Source organism: Euprymna scolopes, chromosome 19, assembly GCF_053919585.1.
Source record: "Euprymna scolopes isolate OS-2025 chromosome 19, ASM5391958v1, whole genome shotgun sequence".
Lineage (NCBI taxonomy): Eukaryota > Metazoa > Mollusca > Cephalopoda > Sepiida > Sepiolidae > Euprymna > Euprymna scolopes.
In genome coordinates, this window is record NC_136500.1 from 47820290 (window position 1) to 47844282 (window position 23993).

General features: G+C 33.6%; 1 protein-coding gene across 1 annotated transcript in view; it reads right to left on the reverse strand.

Moving 5' to 3' along the window:
• Positions 1 to 23993, reverse strand: part of LOC145303561 (uncharacterized) — a 150595-nt gene that overhangs the window by 29617 nt on the left and 96985 nt on the right. Inside the window, exon 2 of the mRNA XM_080145074.1 lies at positions 1359 to 2787. Coding sequence (XP_080001200.1) covers positions 1359 to 2727 — 1369 coding nt within the window. The 5' untranslated portion in view covers positions 2728 to 2787. The remainder of the gene's footprint in view (positions 1 to 1358; positions 2788 to 23993) is intronic.

The window sequence follows — 23993 nt, forward strand, 5'->3', positions numbered from 1 at the left end:
AAATCTAGCATCAAATTTACTTTCAAACATGATTTATACATTTTATTCCCTGGTGCTTTCTGATGTCAGAATATTGGATCTATTACCTATACATATGTGATCAGTGTTTTCTCTACACAGATTCAAGACACTAACAACTGTCACTATTTGACACCAGGAGAGATCGGCTATCTGGCACTCATTATAGCTTAACTATGAAAAAAAAAGAAAAAAAGTCAAAACAATACTTATAATTTACTGATGAAGACCTGTGTTAGCCAATATATCTGATTCAAATTTTCATTTATTAAAAAAAAAAAAAAAAAAAAAAAAAAGTAGCATCGAATTTGGTTTCAAAAATGATTTTTTAATAATTCCAAATTGTTTGATAGTGATAAAAGATCTGGAATATATCAATATTATTTAATAAATGTGATGTTATTGAAATAAGTCTATAGATATTCTTTAAAAAGGTTTTTAAAAAATATAAGAAAATTCATGTAATTTTATTGTAATAACTTATTTTTGATATTTTGTAAATGTCTACAAATGGATGTGAAATCGACATATTTAAATACAATTAAATTGTGTCATAAATATATTTTTACCATCAGTAAATATGCATCATTGGGAATTATCAGAATTCAATAGATTTTGGTTTTAGATTCATTGAAATACAACTTAGAGATTTGGTGAATAACTTATACTATTTTATAGAGATCCATGATTTTCACATACTTTATCTTTGCATATATTGACTTAAAAAAACAACAACAACAACAACAACAAAAAAAAAACATTCAATTCAATCCAAAATTTCATACTACTTGGCACTTCTTTAATTTTATCCCAACATTAAAAAATTATAACAGCTTAAAAACTTTATTATGTATGTACTGGTTAGGCTGTACATAAAATTTATAAATTCATTCAGTATTTTTGTTTTTATAAAATAAAATAAAATTTGACAGATAAACGATTTTGAGCTGTATTATGATGATTGTGTGATGGAACTTGCTTGAATTAAAGTTTGAATTATGTTCATTAGCCATTGATCTTAATGTAAGCAGAAAACGACAGACAAGGTATTTTTGCTGATAAGCCTTTTTTTTCTTATTTAAGGAAAAAAAAAAACTTGATGAATTTGCATAATTTTTGGCGTGCTGCCATCTTTAAACCTAACACGTAAGTACATAATAACATTTTTGAGCCATTTTGTTTATTTTGTTTTTACAAGCAATTTTTATATTGAAGTAAAACCGGATAAGTGCCCTCAACTCTACCATTAATCCAATACTTAAAAAAAAATAAATAAAATAAATAAAAAATAGAACTATGGCAAATGAATGAGTAAATTCAATAATAAATAACCAACTTACCCAAATCAATATCTTTCATGCGGACTTTCTGTAATTCAAGTTCTTCATGTTGTATATTTATTAATTGAAGCAATGCTTGCGAATCTGGATCTTCTGACGGTTCTCTCTCAAACTCATTTTCTCCTTGAATTACATAACACTCAGCATGACGTTCAGTCAGGCTGTTAGTGTCTGGTGATGACCGTAGTGACAAGGGAAAATTTTTATCCAAATCGTACTCCTCAATCTGGGCAAGATTATTGGCTTTCATTGACATGATATCCTCATTGAAGCAATTTTTTAGCCGTGGAATATGGAGATTTCCTGACTGTGTTGATAAATCTGGAATGCTGCTATCAACACTGTCCTCATCAGAGTTATAGTTGTCGGATACCTGCAGCGCAGAGTTATTGCTGCTGTTGGAGTTAAAATCATCATCACCATAGTCGTTATTATTAATATTGTTATCATGGTTAATTCTATTACTGTAGTTCATTTTGATTGTTTCTGGTACACTTGTATGGTGCACCATAGGGCCAAGATTAACTCTTGCCTCATCCTGTGGTAAGGGATGGTGAAGAAAATTAGCATGACCAACAGAGGTTGACCGTTCATGATTTTGAATAGGGGACACAGTCCCTACTGTCCGTGAAGGCAGTTTCTCCGTGATGGTCTTTAATGGTAAAGTGCGGGGTTTGGGTTGAGGTTTGATTGAAGATATGGGCTTAGAGTGAGTTGAGATATTCTGAGGCCAATTTGGTTGTATCTTGTGTGGGGGTGGGGCTTCAGGGAGTCTGGGTTGAGGGTTAGGGTTTTGGCAAAAATGTTTTGGTGGTTGTGAATATGATGTTTGTGGTTGATGGTATTGATGATAATCTTGTTTTGCACAATGGGTCTGGGAATGTTTCGTAGACTGATATGATGGTGTACATTGTTTAGATGTATTGTGAGGAATACTGGAGTGCATGAATGTATTGCTACCGCACATCTTTGGCGGCTGTGAATAACCATGGGCACCACTAAATGTTAAGGACCGCTTTACATTGGATTCTACAGGCGGAGGTGGTGAAAAGTTCCGGGTACATCGTTCAGGTGGATTTATACCCACTTTGTTTATTGCATCAGTTGCTTTTCGCACTTCTTCACGGTCAGTCTGCTGCAGTGTGAATTGCACCTCAGCTGCATACTCACCCCATTTTTGTAGAACCTGTAATGGTCGTTCCCATGGAGGTAAAGATCTCTCTTGTATTCGCCATTTTTCCAGCAGAGAAAAGCGACCAGTGCGGCCCATAGCATGGGCCAAAGCAATCACTACATCCTGGCATGTGGTCTCCTCTGTAACTCCACACACCACACGTACAAAACCATCTACGTTCACTTTCAGCTCCATTGTGGCACGGCCACCCTCAACAAAAGGATTTCTTTACAGAACAGGAACAGCTGTCATAATCTGCAACAAAACAATAACAAAGTAAAATAACAATAAAAGAATGGAAATATGCAGGCATCAATCAAAAATACACAAGCTAAAAATTGGAATTTTAATCTATTAAAAACTTGCCGTACCTATCTGGTGTTATCCAAGAATCTTACTTTCATTTTTATATTTTAAATCTCAAAATTTAAAAAAATGTTAAACTCTTAAATCTATATTATATTTCTCAATCTGTCTGTTCCATTTCTCCTCAGAAACTACTAGATGATCTAGCTGAAATTTTGCATGGACTTTTGTTATAATGGTATCCATTCGATGCACACATAGGGATTAAACATCATACCACATTTAACCTAGGTTTCACAGAAATTACTAGACCGATTTGGCTGAAACTTTGTATGATACTTTGTTATGATAAAATGCAGCAAACTAAGTATTATGGTGTCTGCCTGATGCACAGTCAAGGATTAATAGGGAATAATGGGGCTTAGAATTTAATGTAAAAATGAGCACAAATGGAACCATATTCAATTATCAATTTGGCATAAAGCATTAATTTTAAGTCAATGGGCTATAACTTTTCCTCGTTTTTAACAGGCTAAGAAGTTAATAAATAATAAGTTGAGTCAGAAGCGCCAAATTGGCAAACAGATAGATGAGGGAGGGAGCTGATTAAATGACAAAATCTCCTGTTCTACACACGTCTCCCTATACTGTCCAAATTTAATTTTCCTGAGGTCATCAAATCCAAGTTTGCCTTTAACACCTGCATTACATATCTATCGTATCATTCTTATATCGTTTTTCTATAAATATTAAGAAAAATATCATTTTATGTACATCCATAAGGACAAATAATTTTTATATATTTTTTATTGGAATCGTTTGAAATGAGAAATTTGTATATTTATTTATTTGCGGACTGTTATCCTCATCTTGTTTCACTACATTTTGGCCAACTATCCCTCTGGCCTTCTTCAGGTGGTTAATCATGACAGGATAGGAATGCTGAGTCTTAGCTGTATCCTCAGTAATTACTGCCTTCCATATTAATTGTTTTCTCACGTTTTGGCCAACTAATCCTTTGGTCTGCTTTGGGTTGGATTGAAACCACTATCTTCAGACAATGCTCACCTAGAACCACAGAGACTCAACGCCTCTATCCACTGCGCTACAGGCCTCGAATACAATTAAAGGACTCAGCATTCCTATTCCATCGCAATTAATCACCTGAAGAAGGTCAGAGGAATAGTTGGTCGAAACATGGAGAAACAACAGCAATAATTATGAAGATGAGGATAAGTCAGCAGATAAATAATTTTTTATATTAAAATTAGTGACCAAACGATTCCAATATTTTTTCACCCCAATTCCGATACAATTACCGATTCTGTTCCAAGTTATTGATTCCCATTCTTTTTAAACTTCTAAATATAGAGTTGTTCATTTTTTTTTTTTTTTGGGGGGGGGGAGGTTAAAAACCCAGGTGATATGTCCATATATTTTCTCAAACATAAAAATACACTTGTGGGAGTGATCTATAAGTTTCAGCTTTACTGATAGTTTAAAATCGATAAATATTTATCATTTCATCATTAATACAAACCATGGAAAATTAAGTTCTAAACAAAAACAAAAAATAAAAACAATTAAAAGAATAGTTTTTGGCATCAGAAAATAGGCATAAATTTTTCCAATTCCAATACCTCAAAAAGTTCCAATTTTTTCAGTTTCCGATTCCGATCAATTGTTCCAACACTAAGTAAAATGAATCATTTCTTCAAAAGTTAGCATCTAATGTCAATATCTTTATTTACCGTATATTTCGGCATATAAGACGACCCTTAAAGTTAAAAAATCATATTTAAAAACCAATATTTCATAAGATACCGAGTGTTGCAATCTCTAGCCTAGGCTAAACAAACATGGTTTCGTAATTTAGCAATCGTCTTATACAACCAATATTTGATAAATTTATTAAAATTTGCTCCAGTTTTGTACCTCGTCTTATCTGATGGTCACCTTATACCCTGAAATATATGGTATATAGATATATGTTCATATGTTATATGTATATGTTCATAGATTTCTACATATAGGATTTACTCCTAAATGAATTAATCAGTCATTATGAAATTTTCAAACACAGTTGCTTGGTGTAAAGGATCCAATGTGGGCTATATTAAGTTTAATTTAGTTTTTACCTGTAGTTCTATGGATTAAAAGAGGGTGGAGCCTTTCATGACAATTATGATACCTCTGATTTTTGTGAAATTTTAATAAATAGTAATAATCAATAACTAAAGATTCCCCAAATTTCACAATTTTAAAGTGTTTAGAGGGCATAAACCCATATTTTAAAATTCAAATCTATCAAATTTCATCCATAGTCATTGGATACCAAGATTGCATGAATTTCAATTTTCATTTTATTTTTTACATTTTCTAGAATCAAAATCAAGCAACAGATTTTTCGTGAAAGTCGGTATAATATTCTTGAAATAAAGGGTCTTATATTTTGATTTCAATCTTCCTAAGAGGATAGAAAAGTGGAACTAAACTTCAGAAAATTAATTTTACCCTTTCTGGGACGAGTATTTTTCTAATTCATTATAACAGTAGGTAATAATCTATATATCTATAAAGTTGAGTTTTTTCTTGCTCTGGCATTGATATTAAAAGCCTACATTTTCTATTTAAAAAATATTAAAACAAACTTCTTAATATATTCAGTCATGGTATGCAAGCGAATACACAAAGCTAATTTATTTACATATTCCTTTGAAAAACGAGCGTTAATATTCATTTTTATAGTTTTTTATTAAATGATTGGCTTCATTTCATTATTACGCTCATCATCATATCTTATCGCAATAGAAATTAACCCATCGCATGGCGGTGCTGTTTGTCTCCGTAAGGTCTTGGTTTGAGCAATGAGGACCCACTCAGCAGTTTTACCTAAGGTGGTGCATCGTTTGTACCTATCCACATGAACATAAAGGTGAGGTGTCTAGGCCCCACTTGTGGAGATTGTCTTTTGTTTTGCCTACTTTGGTTCTGGCTCTATTTAGAGTCACCCAGTTTTTTCTACCAACGTTTGAACACTGGGGGAGTGTTTCTTTTGGGTCTGGTAGGGCTTCATTTTTATTCCTGCTGTTATAGTCTTGCCATCGTTCCATCCTATAGGAGGCAGCTTACCTGGGATCGATTTCCTCTATATTGATGAAGCTACTGTGAGATTTTAGTCTTTGTCTCACTGATTGGTGGCCAAACAGTGAGTGCCTGTGGTCGTTAAGCTGTTTGTACCGTTCTATTCTGGTGATGACATCTCGCTTGATATGTGGTGGTGGAATACCAGTTAGGCAGTATAGAGCTGGCAAGGATTATCACGCTGAATTCTATTTATGCATAGTTTCTATATTCCGTGTAATTACATAGAATTAAAGATGAAAACATTCAAGTATATGAAATAATTTTATATATAAATGACCTTGTTAGTGTGCGTGTGAAAAGTCTCTACCAAACTCCTCTCTGAATATTTAGTTTATTTAGTTTACAGAGTTGAAATTTCATATATAGGGTATTGGACTTTTAGCATGCTTTTGATTTGGTTTTTAGCCAGCAAAAATTGCTATTAAGAGGTCAAAATTGAAAACAAAATAGTCGACCTTGGCAGGGTAAGTTGAATAAAACATTACTCTTACTGTTACTTTTGCACATGCGCAAAATTAAACATTCATAGCTCTAAGTTGCTTAATTTTTAACCTTCCATATCCATCTGTTGATAACTCAGATGGTAACGATGTTGGAGAGATAAATAACGACTAAGGCTGGAATGCTAAACGTTCTGGTTTCAATTCTAGCAGATGGTACCCAAGTCATATTTTTATAAATTTTGAAATCACTACTATATACTGGGTACAATATAATAATCAATAGAGAATTGGCTCTATAATAAAAATAAGAAATCTGTATGCATTAAAATATAATATTTATGCATATTATATAACTGGGCAACGCCAGGCGGCCTGCTAGTCTATTAAAAGCCGGAAAACATTTTTCATGATCAAATTCACTCACTCTCTCTCTCTCTCTTCAACGGAAGGATTCTTTAATAATTTAAAATACTTTTCTCTAAAAAAAAAAAAAAAAAAAATTATATATATATCTTTAAAAGATTATCCGTCATTGAAATAAACTTACAATCGATATCAACGCATTGAAAATATGAAAGAAAAACAGAAAATTATTGGATATATTTGACTCATAAGAGTAGAGAAATGATGCACACCTAAATAAAAAAAAAAAAAAAGAGAGAGAAACATAAAAAGAAACCCAGGTATTTACAAAAAGACGAGTTAACAATACCGAACAATTTTACAAATATTTGTAACCTGCTTATTTATGTAGGTGTTGCAGAAATGAGAAATAGAGGTGGTGGTGGTGGTGGGGGGGCAACCCCGGAAAAGGCTTATAAGCCGATTGGATTTTTAATTGTCCAAGTATGTACTTTCTCCTTCAGCAAATATATGTAACCCCACTGCACGAGTTCAAGTGGTGATGTAATCAACCTTTTCAGATTATTCAAGGAAACACATAGGGTAGATAAAACGAACAAGGTAGAACTTGGGGAAGGAAACAGAAGAGGAGGGCGGAATCTCACAGGTGCTCAAAGCTTACACACACACACACACACACACACACACACACACGTATATGAAAAGAGAAAAAAGCTGTAAAGCAAATATGCTCTCTTTACAAGAACTGTACACTTCAGGTGACAAATGAAGATTCCCAGGTAAAATCAAATCGAGTTCTCACGGTCATGAGACGAACTTTCTGGAAAAAAAAAAAAAAAAAAAAAAAAACCGTCACAGTACAAACAAGATTCATTGACTGAAAAAGGAAGAGACAGTGAGAGAAGAATATATTTTGGAAATGATATTTCTATATCGTATGTATATAATCTATAGATTATTGGAGTCAATTTAGAAACTGAAGTGATTTAGAAATAAATGAGTTATCTAATCAGAGGATTAGAGAAGCATTCATGCATATTAAAGTTGATGTTCTTTCGGACAGATTTGAATATTATGCACATCCATACCAGACGTTAAAGGAGAGAACTTGAATGCCTACTAGACACCATCCCCAGGTATCTTCGGTTTCTCAGTAAAAGGATTTGTCAGAGACCTTGACATGAAGATACTTCTTATTTGAAGTAAACCCTGACCAAATATTCAAGTCATCCAACGCATCCCCCGGGGTGCGGATGGGGATACTCACTTTATTAACAAAGAGCAGCTGTTAATGAAAAATAAATATCTACTGACCATGAAGAATCATACAAAAATGAAAAAAATAAATAAAAACAAATACTGGCAAACCATTACCCAGGATAAAAAAAACAAAAAAAACACAAAAACATTTATATACTAGGCAGAAAAGGGGCAAATGGTGAAAACTTTCCTGCCTCTGCAAGTGGCACTCCAGCCATAACAAAAGTCAACCAGAGTTAACCATCAAACTTTGATAACAGATGTTCATCATTTTTAGCAACAAAACAAAAATAGTTTGGCCTTCAAAAATTTTATTTGGCTTTTTTAAAGCATAATAAATAGGAAAAAGGAAAGAGGAAAAAAAGGAAAAGGGAAATGAAAAAAGAAAAGAGGAAAAGGGAAAGGGAAAGGAAAAAAGGAAAAGAAAGAAAAGAGGGAGAAGAGAAGGAAAAAGAGAAGAGGAGAAAAAAGAAAGGAAGCAAAGAGAAAAGGAAGCAAAGGAAATCAGTTAAGGCTTATTTTATCAACAGCATGCCAATTAATATGCTTTTTATAATTCTAGATTGGCATGAAGTGGGCAGAATCTAGTTTGAACATACACAAGTGAAAAGAAAAGTTAGTTCCCAATGATGTAGGGCTAAACGGAGCCGAGTGCGAAAAGATAATGAAATATATTGTCTTAAGGAGAATTGCTTTCCAACAACCTTAGAAAACCTCATCAGTATGCCCTGTATTTAAGAATTCAGGTGATCAATCATCTCCCTCTCAGTACAGACCAATAAGTCTCTTGTGCGTCATGAGTAAGTTGCTGGAATTTGTTAAATAGAGAAGCAGTCGACCACCTCAGCAAGAATAACCTTCTTAGTGACATGCAATATGGTTTCTGTTCTGCTAGATCTACAACAGATGTGCTAATGGTTATATATCATAGAATTAGAGAATCTCTCGATGGAGGTTTCCTTTCTAGGGCAATTGCTCTTGACATATCAAAGGCCTTTGATAGGGTATGGAATAAAGGCCTACTTCAAAAGATCTCCAGCTACTGTATGGTTGGAAATGTTTTCTCATTTATCAAATCATTTCTCTCTGATAGATTCATAAGAGTAATGGTTGATGGGCAGAAATCAGAAGCTCGCAGTATTAATGCTGGAGTCCCTCAGAGGTCCATTCTGGGCCCAACTCTCTGCCTGATCTACATCAATGATCTTCCAAAACACATCCTAAGCTTTATGCTGACGACACTATCATCTATGGCAACACATCAAAGGCCGTGAATGACACCTGATCTTGAGCAGGTGGTGCAATGGGGAAAGAGGTGGCTGGTTAATTTTAATGTATCTAAGACTAAACTTCTTTCTTTACATCATCAACGCTCTGATCTCCATCTGGCATCAATTGAAATGAATAGCTCTCATCTTAAGGAGGCTCCATGTTTTGACAAACTTCTGGGTCTGACCTTTACTCCTGATCTGAGATGGAACACGTACATCAAATCTATTTTCAAGGTTGCTGGAAAAATGATGATCCTTCTACCACTACAGTAGATATCTCCCTGCTGTCGCAATTCTCTACCTATATAAGAGCCAGGTACGTCCGAGGATGGAGTACTGTTGCCACATCTGGGCAGAAGCTGCTAGAAAGACTTATCCTGCCTTGACAGAGTTCAAAATAGACTCTGTAGCCTCGTAGTGTAGTGGGGGATGCCTTTTTTTCTTCCCTGCAACCTCTTTGCCACAGAAGAGACATTGTGAGCATGTTTCTGCTTTATCATTATTTTCATGGCAAGTGCTCGTCTGAGCTGCAATTTATAGTCCCCTTCCAAACTTTCACGAAAAACATTTGTCTAGCTGAAACCACTATCAATAATTTCCCCCACTCCTTATCTGTGTCTAAACCTAGATTCCATGAACAAAGTTTCTTTCTTAGAACTGCACACCTGTGGAACTGTCTTTAGTTTGCCTGCTTTCCAGCTGACTACAATTTGGTCGTCTTCAAGTCCAACATAAACAAATTCTTGATGAGCCGTCCCTTTAAGTAATTCAATTTACCAAATTTCCACTACTAACAATTACTATGATATTGTTCCATTGACTAATGTACACTCGAGCGGCTTTGATGCCTTGATAAGTGGTGACTCCTATGTAAAAAAATAAATAAATATCGAAGTCTTAGGTGTATGTATGAAAAGAAACCGAAATCTTAGGAAGATCTATCATTCCAGTAATTATATAGGAGCAACTAGACTTACAAAAGAATTGTAAAAACTACATTGCAAATATACCCAGTTAACTAAGTGCAAGAGAAATTTCATCAATTTCAACTAAAGGGATAGTTAGAATCTTAAAAACGTATCTCGGTTGGAATATATGAAACAGCAGCTTAAACAAAATATAGAAATTAAAACAAAAATAATAGGGAAGAGAGGGTTTCACTAGTTGACATAACACTTGAATCTCTTCAGCCTCTCTCTATGGGGTTGGGATGTCAGGACATCCTGACATTAGGTTCCTTCTTTTTAAAAGTAAACCATGATCAAATATTCAAATCAACTCCAAACATTGAAATTGACAGGACGTCAACCAAAATAAAAATGTTCTCTGCATGGCTACACGTTAGTTCATACTTGATAAAGTAATAAAATAATTGTTTTGTTTTTTTTATTTTAAATAATTGTCCAAATAATATATATATATATCTCTATAAAAACAGAGATGTGTGTGTCACAGAAAGTTTCTGATTGGTTAATCCAATAATCACATCTCCTAAAAAACTATGGTTCCTACGTTTTTAACTTTACCATAAAATATTATGCTCTTATTTATTGTACATCTTTGGGGGGTCTATTTTTTCCCTAACTTGCCATTTACAAATTACAAAATTATGAAACTTACACCAGCCATCACAATCCAACCTCCGACACCACGTCCGCCATTACAACCAGCCACACACACGTACACACAACACGAAAACAAACGCTGTCCTCCAAAGGACAGACTATTAGTACTACTATTCCCAGCACACGCGCACACACACACACACACGTTCACTACCATCCTAGACACACAGTATACCATTAACTTTTTAAAAAATAACATGTTTTATTTATTTTTTTATTTATTAAAGGTAAGAGAGTAATTCGGGTATGCATACTAAACTGTTAACCATTAGTTTGCGTGTTCGATCCTGATCAATTCTACTTTTTTTAAATTCTATTTGTTTATTAAATCCTATCCGAAGCGGGGAGGGGCTATACCCTTTCCTTCCACCTCCCCCAAGAGTTGGTTCCTAACGGAAGGGCGTCCGATCCTCCACCCACCTACAGGCAAGCAGGGGGAGCTGGGCACCATCCCCCCACCAAAAGGGGAAGCCTGGCATTTTCTCACCCGAAGGGGGGAGCTTGGCAGCTTCTTCCCCCAAAGGAGGGAGCCGGTGTCCCCCCCAAGGGTGGGGGGGGGCGAAGAGGCCAGGAGGAGGTGACTTTTTTCCTGGGGGGGGGATTATCTCTCCCTGAAGCGGGGAGGCCGGCACCAAGCATGTAAATCCAGAGGGGTGACTTTTTTTGTTACCCCTCTGAGTGGGAAGGGGGCCGATCACCCAGGCAACGCCGTGTAACCCCTGCTAGTATATATATATAAAAGACAAAACGACCACGCACATTTTTGTATGTCCAGCAAAGGCTTTCTTCGGGGTGGGGGGGTATATTTTGGGTCAGATAGAGAGGATTTACAAAATTGAAAATTGGACTGGTCCCAAAATGCATAAGTTCTGGTTGACTATGGGAATTTCCATCTTTTACAGAAATCCAAAATCTATATAAAAATTTTCTTTCATTTATTTCTGAGATTAATTCATATCTACTCAATTTTTTTTTTTGAGGGGAGTAGTAAATACCAGCCATGAATGCTCTTTAGGAATTCAATGGCTACACCCAAGATTAAGCTCTCCTTTGGTGAGGAGGCAAGAAAATGCCTATTCTCAATAAAGCTATATTTAAATACCACCATAATACTTAGTTTTGTTCATAAATAGACACCCACTGTATGATACCATGTGCCAGTTTAAAAAAAATTGAAATTACATCTGAATTTATAATCCATGGCTTATGGTAAAAAGATACATCAGATTTGACTGCATAATCAGAAAGTGCATACAATTCTACATAAGAATGTTAAGTTTCATGAGAATAGCTTGAAAAATAAATAAATGGTGGCGAAATTACTGAATTTCTTGAAATGTTGAAGTCCATAATTTAGCCCGCTTTTTCTAAAGCCTAATTTTTGGCACTTAAAATTCTCATAACTTTTGAACTACTGATGGTATTTGCATAATTCAAACGGTTTTAAGCATCTTTTACATAGCTCTTTTCATGCAAGTTGATAAAATAACAATTATCTAAAAAGAAAAAAAATCAACTAGTGTTACTCATCATAAACCATCTCCATTAGCAAATTGTTTTTCTTCCATTCATCATTTTCGATGTTCTAACAATAACAAATTGCTTCCTTTAAAATGAGATTCTCAATTCTAATTAGTTTTATAGTCCAATATTTTGTAAATAAACCGTCTATAAATGATAGATTTAATTTCGCTCATATACTGTGAAAAGTATTACCACTCCAGGTCATCTATATGTATATATATATATATATATATATATATAGTCATCCACATACAGTACTGTTTCGCTGTTTCACAGCTCATCAGTGCGGCTAGACAGGCAACTACCTCAAGCCAGGATTGAAACCCGACCGTTTGTACGGCAGTCAAAGCTCCTAACCATTACGCTATTGGCGGCTGCTTGAACGAGTAGTGAGTTTAACGATGTTTTGATATCGTCTGAAATACCTCCGCTCGATTTGTTTACACAAAGAGCGTCGCTTATATGCTAATGGTAATTATATATATATATATATATATATATAAAGTAGTAGCGTTCGTATGTGTGTGTTTCTGTGTGTACAACTCTCCTACAACCCACACCACTGGACTGATCATGACCAAACCTGGCATGAATGATAATGGTCCCCCACCTCGAGATGGCACACACCAGTTTTCAAGTTTAAGGTCAAAGGTCAAGATCATAGCCTATGCATATATACTCTCCTACAGCCTACACCACTGGATTGATCATGACCAAACCGGACATGATGATGGTCGCCGACCTAGTGATGGTGCACACTTATTTTCAAGGTAAAGATCAAAGGTTAAGGTCATATTTAGTGCAGCATTTCATGAACTCTCCCATTTAGGGATGTGGCACACCAAGTTGGGGTTCGTCACCATCCCAGGGGCCGCCATCATGGTGCTGACCAACTTTTTTGTGAATGTGAATCAGATCACTCCTTCACCTCCATCCCTTCAAACAATTACAAACAAATGTTAATCATTGTGTTTGTAATTGTTTCAGTTTTTAATGTGTAACAATATAGGTGTTAACTTTGATATAACCTATTTGCTTTAAAGTTCATATATTTCAGTCACTTCAGGTGATAGTTAAAAAATTTAAAACACCTTAAAGAAATAGTTGCTCTTACAACATCCACTCACTGCAAGGGTGCCCACAAAGTGGGTACCAGAGCACACAGCAAAGTCTTGTGCAAAGCGCGGGTATCTTTGCTAGTGGTAAACATTTTACCAATTGAAAAATTGGTTCTGAGCAGGTTGCAAAAACAAAAATATTGACCTGCTGATATGAGTCAAACAATTCATATTTGGTTAGCATCCGGGAAATCTTACGCTTATGCTAGTGACAAAAGTAAAGCATGTTGCATCCCTGTGCTTGCTTTACAAGTATTTTAACGGAATGTGCTCTGAGAAACTCCAAGCACTTGTACTCCTTCAAAATAAATATCCTAACTAACCTGACAAGCAGCAAAATCCCACCTTAACACTGTAGAGATACCTATGTGCCAGAAAGCCTTCTACTTTAATAGTTTTTCCCCCTTGAACTGCTAGACCTTGGAATCCATTCTCGGGTCCTTGCTCCCCTTACTATTAACATTCTGAACAAACATCTCCCTGTTCAACTCCCTTCCTAGTGTCACTGTAGATTTAATCCCAAATAGTAGCCCCTTATATCCAATTAGCATTGTGCTCTGTTTGAGGTGAATTAACAGTTAAAAAAAAAGGGGGGGGGTACTAATTATCTAGATCAGTATAATGCTTTACACAAGTGGTAACCATCTCACTCAGTTCAAATCACAAGTGGGCAGTGTATGTATGTATGGATATATATATATATCGCGTCAAATTATTTACGAGATAACATTTTTTACTAGTTTCAGAAACTTACCGGTAGTTTTGTACCAAAATCTTTGGAAATGTTGGCAATGCTGAGCTGCGCGTACTGAGAAATTTTCGTACTGTTCCGCGCAATGTAAACAACTTGCCATCGTAATTGCTGAATCCACAGTATTTGAGGTGTGTCAAATTATTAACAAAGTAGTTTGTTTCGTACATAAAATGGGTCGTAAAGGTGGATTGAGTAGTTCTGAAAAGAGTCCTATTACAGAACAGTTAGCAAAAGGTAAAACCACCATCGAAATATCAAAAATGATAGGAAGGTACAATCAAACTGAAAGACCCTACAAAGGTATGCAAGAGAGCTGGAAAACTAAATCTAGAGTTGTTTCACGCCGTTCTCTATTCTAAATTAAACGTGAAGTTGTTAAGAACCCTGGGCAAACAAGTCAAGAAGTCTTTAACCAAGCTGGATTGAAGAATGTCTCAAAAAGTACTCAAGGTTACCTTCTAAAAGACCTAGCAAAGTCTCTTAAGCCTGTGACAAAGCCTCCATTAAAGCAACATCATATACAAAACCGATAGAAATGGGCAGAGGACAACATGAAAACGGATTTTTCCAATGTTTTGTTCATGGATAAAGTGCATGTCACTCTTGATGACCCAGATGGCTGAAGCAAGGGATGGGTCCTAAGGCACCAACAAGGAGGTGGTTGGATAATGATCAGGGCTGAGATTATCGGAAGTATTTTAGTTGGCCCATGGAGAGTCCCAGAAGGCATAAAAATGACGTCAAATGCTTACATAGCTTTTCTGAAAGAAGCACTTTGAACCATGGCTGAACAAGCAAGGGCTGACGCACAGAAGAACCATTATTTTTATGCAGGATAATACTCCATCGCATTCAGCAAACAAAAGCAAAGAGTATTTGCAACAACTGGGGTTCTCTGGGCGACGGAAGATGGAATGGCCTGCGAATTCACCAGATTTGAACCCAATTGAAAACCTTTGGAGTATCATGAAGCGGCACCTTTATGCAAGTGGATGCACATTTTTAGAGCAAAGATGAGTTGTGGGATATTCTCCGAGGTATCGCGAGGAATAACTGTTGGCAAAATCACAAATTTGACTACTTCTGTGGACCAACGTGTTTTACAAGTAATTTATAAAAAAGGATTGCATATGGCCTACTAATTATGTCAATGTAGAAATTGCTATGAAGTTATTGTTCTAAGCATTTTTCCTAGTTCATTTAATGTTTGAAAATTATTTCAATAAACAAGTTATGGGTATATTGTGTTTCTTTTTTCAATCTCGTTAATAACTTGACACACTGAAATCAATAGATATTCCTATCTTCTGCCATAGTTTCACTAATCTTGCCTTAAACACTTATTTTCTGACGGGAGTAACTGAATAGTATTGTAAGCACTTTCTCAAAGCTCCATGGATTTTTATTCACTCGTTCCTTAAATATTAAAAAAAATGTAAACTCGTTAATAATTTGATATGCAGTGTATATACGGCATAATCATGTTGATACCCTGGTTCTTATCAGATCATTGAAGTTAAGCAATGTGGAGCCTGGCTAGTACTAGATGAGTGACCATTTCAGAATTCTAGGTGCTGTATGTGCTCTTCGCAGATCTTGGCATTGTTTCCAGTCATTCTGAAAGTCTACTTGCAACTGGTATTTAACAATGTTGACTCAGGAGAGGTGTGATTGGAGATTGCGCAACTCCTGCCACAAAAATTTCACACACTTGCAGTGGGTATCCATAGTCTGTCAAGACAGAAGGAAGCTATATATATATATATATATATATATATATATATATATATATACTAGCTGTACCCTGCCACGCGTTGCAGTGGCTCAATTTGGTGTAATGAAAAATTTAATAAAAAGAGAAAAATGCATGTTTCTTATATTCTTAGTACAGCAATCCACTCCAAAAAGTGAAAAAGAAGGCGAAAATGAAAAAAAAATGGTACTCTCGCAAAATTTGATCTGGATCCTCGGGAGTTTCTGTCAATCATTCATGGTTTGGACTCGACCAACAATCAGTGGATGAAGCCGAACGTAGCAAAAATGTTGAAACGCTAAATGCTTTTTTTTTTTTTTATTGTTTTCTGTATACAAAATGTGAGTTAGTAATTAATATTTGGTTGATGGTGGGGGGGAGGGGGGGTTACTATACACAGATTCGAAAAAGTTGTCCAAAAACAAATAAATGAAAGCAAAGGTAAGGTAAGTTACGTTTCTACCTAACTGGATAATTGTTTAGTGTTTTTATGTAATGTAAAATGTTTAATCGGCTCGAAAAACAGAAATGGTCGCAGACTGTTGAATACGTTAAGTTTGGGAAAGTAAGTTGAAAACTAAAAACTCTACAAAACAGTGTCTGAAACCCCACAAATATATGTTACCATGACAGGCTAGCATAATCGGTGGGTTTGTAATATTTTGTATAGTTTTTTAGTTTTAACTCACTTTCTCTAACTTAAAGTAATTAACAGTGTACGCCACCATTTGTAGCTTTCAAATACACCGATAAACACTGTTTTTCAAGCCGACTAAACATTATATTAAATGAAAAGGGTTCATATTACTAAACACAGATACAAAAAAGTTGTCAAAAAATAAATATATAACAAATAAATGTTATCAAAGGCAAGAAAAGTAAATGTTCTACCTAACTGGATAAGATTTTAGTGTTTTTATGTAATGTATAATCGGTTCAAAAACATTCAATGTTTATCGGTATATCTGAAAAATACAAATGGCGGCAGACTGTATCGAACACGTTAAGTTTGGTGAAATTTTGGGAAAATGAGTTTAAACTAAAAAACTATACAAAATACTGTTAGGAACTCACTCAATACATGTTACCATGACGTAGGCTGGCATATAATCGGTGGTTTTCAACTTTTGCTCGATACAGGTGACGACTTTTAAAAGTCCCTTTTAGTGATTAACTGGTTTGAGGATATTTGTACAACTAAACGGCAAATCTGCTCCAAAAAATCCGGTATTATTTTACTTTAAAGCCCGTTTCACGTTCGTATATAACGAAATATTTTATTGTAGATTTTGGTGCGCTAAAAACGAATCTGCAAACCATTTCTGTAGCAAAAAGGAAGTTTTCATGATATTCATGAAATTACTTTTTCGAAAAGTGGGTGATCATTTTTCAATGTAAATTTAACTTAGAATGAGCACCCACTTTCTGGCCACCTGAGAGAGGGGCATTTTTCTTTGTTTCTTGGTTAAAAAGTTTTTTGTTTGATTTCTTTTGTTTGGTAATAACCCCTGAACTCTGGGACTATTTTCCATTTCACAGCCATAGCCTTCGTTTACGCTATGCGTGAGCATAAACGAAAGCTGTTTAGCCAATAAACATGGGAAAAAATCCCCCCTCTCTCTCAGGTGGCTAGAAAGTGGGTGCTCATTTTAAGTTAAATTTACATGGAAAAGTGATCGCCCACTTTTCGAAAGAGTAATTTCTTCATATCATAAAAACTATTTTTTTTGCAACAGAAACGGTTTGCAGATTCGTTTTTAGCACACCGAAGTCTACAAAAAAATTTTTGTTATATATGAACGTGAGACGCACGGCCCTTAATGGAAAATTATATCAAAAATCTGGGGGGGAAAATAGTTTTCAATAAAAACAGCAAATGAATAGTAAAAAAATGGATGCTATTTTTTATTTTTATTTTCCTGTGTGTTTCTTGGCTAAAAAGTTTTTTGTTTGATTTCTTTTGCATGGTAATAACCCCTGAACTATGGGACTATTTTCCATTTCACAGACGTAGCCTTTGTTTATGCTACGCGTGAGCATAAACGAAAACTGTTAAATATGCACTCGCGTACGAAACTGCCTTGTCAAAAAACCTTTAAGCCAATAAACACGAAAATAAATGCCCCTTCCCGGGTGGCCAGAAAGTGGGTGCTCATTTTTAGTAAAATTTACATGGAAAAGTGATCACCCACTTTTCGAAAAAAAATTTCTTCATATCATGAAAAATATTTTGGTACTCATTGGGCGTTGATTTCCATGGCGACCCGCAGAATTATTTAATGGTCGTTCCCTTAGTCCCACCCTAGTCAAGGCTAACGCATGTGCACGTAACATTTTTTATTTATTTACTTACTGATACAACCATCACCCCCATGCGAATTTCTATACTGATAGGTTTTTTTGAAATTTTTTCACTGGATTATTATTGGTTGAACACTAACCAGATTATGAAAAAAGATTGAAAAAAAAAAAAAAAAAAAAAAAATTATTTCAACATTTGAAAGAGGTACTCACTTTTTAGTTACCACGTTCTGGTAAATCGGTCACCCATTTTTTTTTTTGTTTTTGGCTAAATACGGAAGTGTCTTCGGGAGATATAAAATGGTCGCATGTTGACGAAGCAATGTATCGGGAGGCGTACGGGATGGAAAATTATTGGTAAATTTTTAGATTAGGTCCACCTCCTCAATTTTCTTTTAAATGACAACTTGTAATCTTTAGCGGCCATCTTTTTTACGCGCGTGCATTTGTTTATAGCGCGTGCGCGCGTAAAAAAGATGGCCGCCAAAGAATACAATGCATAATATAGCTTTTTATATCTTGATAACTACTGATTTCCGCAAAATTTCAATACGATTTCCGTATTCAGCATACTCGAAAACCTATAAATGTCCTCATTTAAAGGAAAATTGTGGAGGTGGACCTAATCTAAAAAAATACCAAATTATTAAACATTTCGGTACTCATGCAGAGAGTGATTCGTGCTGAAATAATGTTATTATTTAAAAAGCCATTCTTAACATGGGAAGGGGAGGGTGTTTTGTACCTATTCTGTACTTTAACCTTACAATTGAATAAAAAAAACATCATAAAACTTTAATTAAACGTGGAAATATGATTTAAAAAATAGCGCGGATCACTGTCTGCATTAGCACCAACATTTCTCCAGCATGTTAGTGAAATTTATAATACTTAAAAAAATTTGAAAAAAAACCCCAAAAAACCCTCACTTTTCATAAAAACAAATTATTTAAAAAAAAACAAAAAAAAACACCCACAAACTAACTTTTAACTAAGTAAAAAAAAAAAAATTAAAAAACTCGAAACTTTATTTTCAAAAAAACAATAAAAAAGTCATGTTTAATCTTCTTTTTTTTCTTTGAGAAACAAATATATTTCTGACTTACAAATGCGGTAGAGACTCATATTATTTTTACTTTCTATGGTTTTGATATATTGGTTACAAAATGGGTGACTGATTTATCAGAACGTTGTAACTAAAAAGTGAGCACCACTTTCAAATGTCGAAATAATGATTTCTTTTAAAAATTTTTTTTTTTTTTAATAATCTGTTTAATTAGTGTCCAATCAATAATAATCCAGTGAAAAAAATTTCCAAAAACCTATAAGTATAGAAATTACGCATTGGAGTACAACTACGGCACTTTCGCACTTACTTTTACAAAGATTATTTACCTTAACTCTTTTCATAAATAATTAAAAAAAAAAAAGTAACTAAACCATTTATTGATAATTTGTCACGTGTACAAACATTTATTTATTTATTTATTTACGTAGGCTTAACTCTTTTCATGAATGAGAAAAGTATTATTCTTTAAGAATAATAAAAGGAAAAAATGCAGGAAAGTGATCCGCGCTATTTTTTAAATCGTATTTCCAAATTAAAGTTTTACGATATGTTTTTTTTTATTCAATTGTAAGGTTAAAGTACAGATTAGGTACAAAACACCCTCCCCTCCCCATGTTAAGAATGGCTTTTTAAATAATAACGTTATTATTTCAGCACCGATTACACTCTCCATGAGTATCATAAAAATTAATACAAATAATACTCATCTCAATAAGTGAAAGGCTCATTTCTACCGGAAATGAAATGGGGACAATCTCGCAGTTACAAAAAATATTTTCATTTATAATTTAATATCTTTATGATTCGCAATGTTAAATTATTTTAATAATATGCAAACATTCTTTGACTTTAAAAATAGATTTTCTGAAAATTTCAATTAAATTGGTAATGTAGAAATATGGTTTTATTCACTTTTAACGAACCAAATATTACATTTTATATATATATATATATATATATATATATATAGAGAGAGAGAGAGAGAGAGATAGGTTTGAGGTGTTCAAAAATCAGGACTAATAAAGGTGGCATCAAGAGGTTCCGGGTCAGCTAAGGAAGTCTCATTGACTGAAACAGATGGCTATTTGTAGCGACCATATGTAACTGTTTACCCTCAAATAATAATAATAATACTATATATATATATATATATATATATATATAACTCTGTAGAATACAAAATTCATGACAATATTTTTTAATTATCTTACAAAATATTCAACAATATTTACTGTTTCATCGTCAGGAATTATTAGTTATCTTTGAAGATTTTAAAATAAAACCTTTGTAAAACTCAAAACTAATCAACACAAAAGACATCTTCAAATTCAGGGAAGATAATCACCTACAAAAATTAGTTCTTCTTTGTTATTGTAACGAAATTGAAATATTGACTTTCAAGTGAAACTAATGGTAGCTACTGAATTGTCATGACGGTAATGAATATATCCAAAAATTACAAAAATCGACAAGGTAAAAAATTAATTATTAATGAAAATAGTTTTCAAAGATAATTAAAAAGAAACCGGAAGGTTCTAATTGTAACAAAAGGGAGATAGTTATTTTCTGGAAACTAAAAATGTTTGACCAATTCAGCAAAACCAAATTTTCACTAATTGTCTTTGAAAACTTTTTATTAATAATTAATTTTCTACCTCACCGTTTTTCATAATTTTGGGATATGTTCATTACCGTGACATGGCAATTTAGTGGATATTATTGGTTTCACTTAAATTCAATATTTCAATTTTAGAATTTCGCTACAATAATGAAGACAAAATTATACTAGGATGAACTAAACAAATTCACTGAATCTATAATTCATAGTCACAGAGACCTACTTTCATCAGTTTCATTTTTTTTTTATATAAAGAAAACCATCCCAAAATCTAAAAGCACACAAGTTTAGAGTTTAATTTCTTAACAGATGAAAGCTTTTAGTTTAAGTTTCAAAGGATTAAAAGATTCAGAAAATTCAGACCTTATTTTTGTGAAATCAGAATTATTAAACATCAAGTGATAAATATTCTGTTTTTTATTACTATTCTGAAGAGTTTGTAGGGGACATAATATAGGCACAATCTTCCATTTGAAAATTTAAATATATAACAATATTTGCATTGAATTTGTTCCACAAGTCATAAGACATCAATTAAAATGGAAGTTTTTTTTACTTATATCTTTTGTCAAACTTTCAGTGTTTAAGCTCAATGGATATTAATTGATAATTCCAGAATATTTATAAAGAGACAAAAGAAAAAAAAAAGCATATTCTAGTAACTATAATATAGTTGCAAGAATCTATTATTTTCTATTGTCACACTAGCTGGCAAAGGCAGCTTGCTATTGCTTTACAAAGCTCACTTGAAATAATTAAAACGAAAATTTCAAAAACATTTCAATTATGAATGTAAACATTACACAAAAGTTTTTACCTTTATTTCCGTAATTTTCATGCAAATTCAATAAATGAGATGCAGAAAAAAAAAAATTTAATTAGCCAAGTTATGGTGTGTAAGGGTTTTTTTAATTTTTTTTTTAACTGACAATTATTTTTTATTGAATAGTAATTTAATGTTAAATCATTCAGAAATTTTGGATTTTGAAACTCACATCCTCAGATATTGTAACTTGCACCACAAGATGAATATTATACAAATAAAGAAATCTTGAAAATTTGAACATGTAACCATAAGCAGTTGCTGATTTAAAGCATTTTCTGATTTTCTGTTTTGCATAAACATCCAGGTGGCATTTTGATAATTACATCATTTTTTTTTTAATATTTTCAGTTTGGAACATGATGCGAGTTAATGATACACAATTTTTTCCAATAGACAAAGTTGTGTTGTCTCCCCACCAACATATAAAGGAAGAAAATGCAAGATAACTGACGAGAAGTATGAAAAAACGATTTCTGCATTTCAGTGGCATTAAGAAAGTTTTTGTTTCGAAGTTCAATTTTATTGTAAACATCTGATCATCGTTTTACCTATAGCTATTAACTTGTTTTTTTAAATTTATTTCAATATAAATTTTATATAAATTTAGATGGTTTCCCACACTTCATCACACATACCCAAACTAACTGCTGTCGCCAATGAGAGAATTCTGAACCCTCAGAAAAATGACTTCATTTTGAATAGACACGGTAAGTGAACAAGACAAGAACTTTTTACCATTTTTTTTCCAAAAGTACTTTATATCTGCATGAATATCCAAAAGAAAAAAAATAAAACCCATATCAACCACATAATTATTTTTTACTCTGTATTAGTGCACATGTGAAAAAATGTCAAAATTTGATAAAAATAACAGACGGCTCTATTTTTTTTATAGCAAATCTGATGCCATTTTTAGATTCCTCAGGTTAAAAATGCTCATATCTTTGGTTCTATGAAACAAAACTACATGAAAATTTGCAGGCTTTTGGAAGATTATAATACTATTCTATGGCTCAAATGTTATGACAATTGGTAAAAAAGAACCTTTATTTTCAAACCAATACATATGTCTAAATTTGCCTATATATATATATATATATATATATATATATATATATATATATATACTAGCTGTACCCTGCCACGCGTTGCTGTGGCTCAAATTGGCGCAATGGAAAAAGTTCCAAAATGAGAAAAAGCATGTTTCTTATAGGTTTAATTTTCCATTTTGCATGGGTACACAGTTTTTGTTGTTCCATTTTCTTAGCTGATATAGAGATTTTCCGGTTTGGTGACTCTTGAATACGTAATATAAATTGTCCATGTGAAAAAACAGTCAGTGTGTAACTGTAAGGCCCACAATTGTAAAGATTGTTCCCTGTGCTTTGTTGATGGTTATTGCAAATGACAATAAAATTGGAAAGTTCAATTTCCTAAAGTGTAATGATGTATCTGGTGGAATCATAGGAATGCATGGAATGAAGATATATTCATCTGTGAAAGGTCCTGTTAAGATTGTTGTTTCTATGATATTGTTTGTTAATTTTTTTTACTGCAAGTTATGTGCCATTGCAAAGGTTGGATTGGTTTATATTTCACAACATGATAATTAGTACACCAAATTTCAGTTGCAATACATGCGGTGGCATCCCTGGCAAATATAGCTGTTGGATAATTAACCACTTTATCTGCTTTCACAACAGTGTCGATGGATTTGTATTTGACTACCTCACTTTGAATTTTACATTGAATAATAGCGCTAAGTTCATGGGCATCTTTGTATTGACCTGCAAGAATAGCTCATTCACTCAGTCAAATGGAATTCTTATAATTTGAATATCTGCAAAAACATTTTAAACTAACTATTCTTTTGATAAAATAAAATTACAGAAGTTAAAAGTCAAAGAATTTTGCCCTTATCTCTGATCAGCTGGCACTTTTTCGTACCCAATTTCCCACAAGTAATGCAAAAGTTTTTGTGCGGATCGAACAGTCGGCAACTGGACATGCATATTTTGAGTTAAGTTTAATGTCTTCACATGGAACAAAAAAGTAGAGTATTTGAGGCAAGAATTTATTTCAT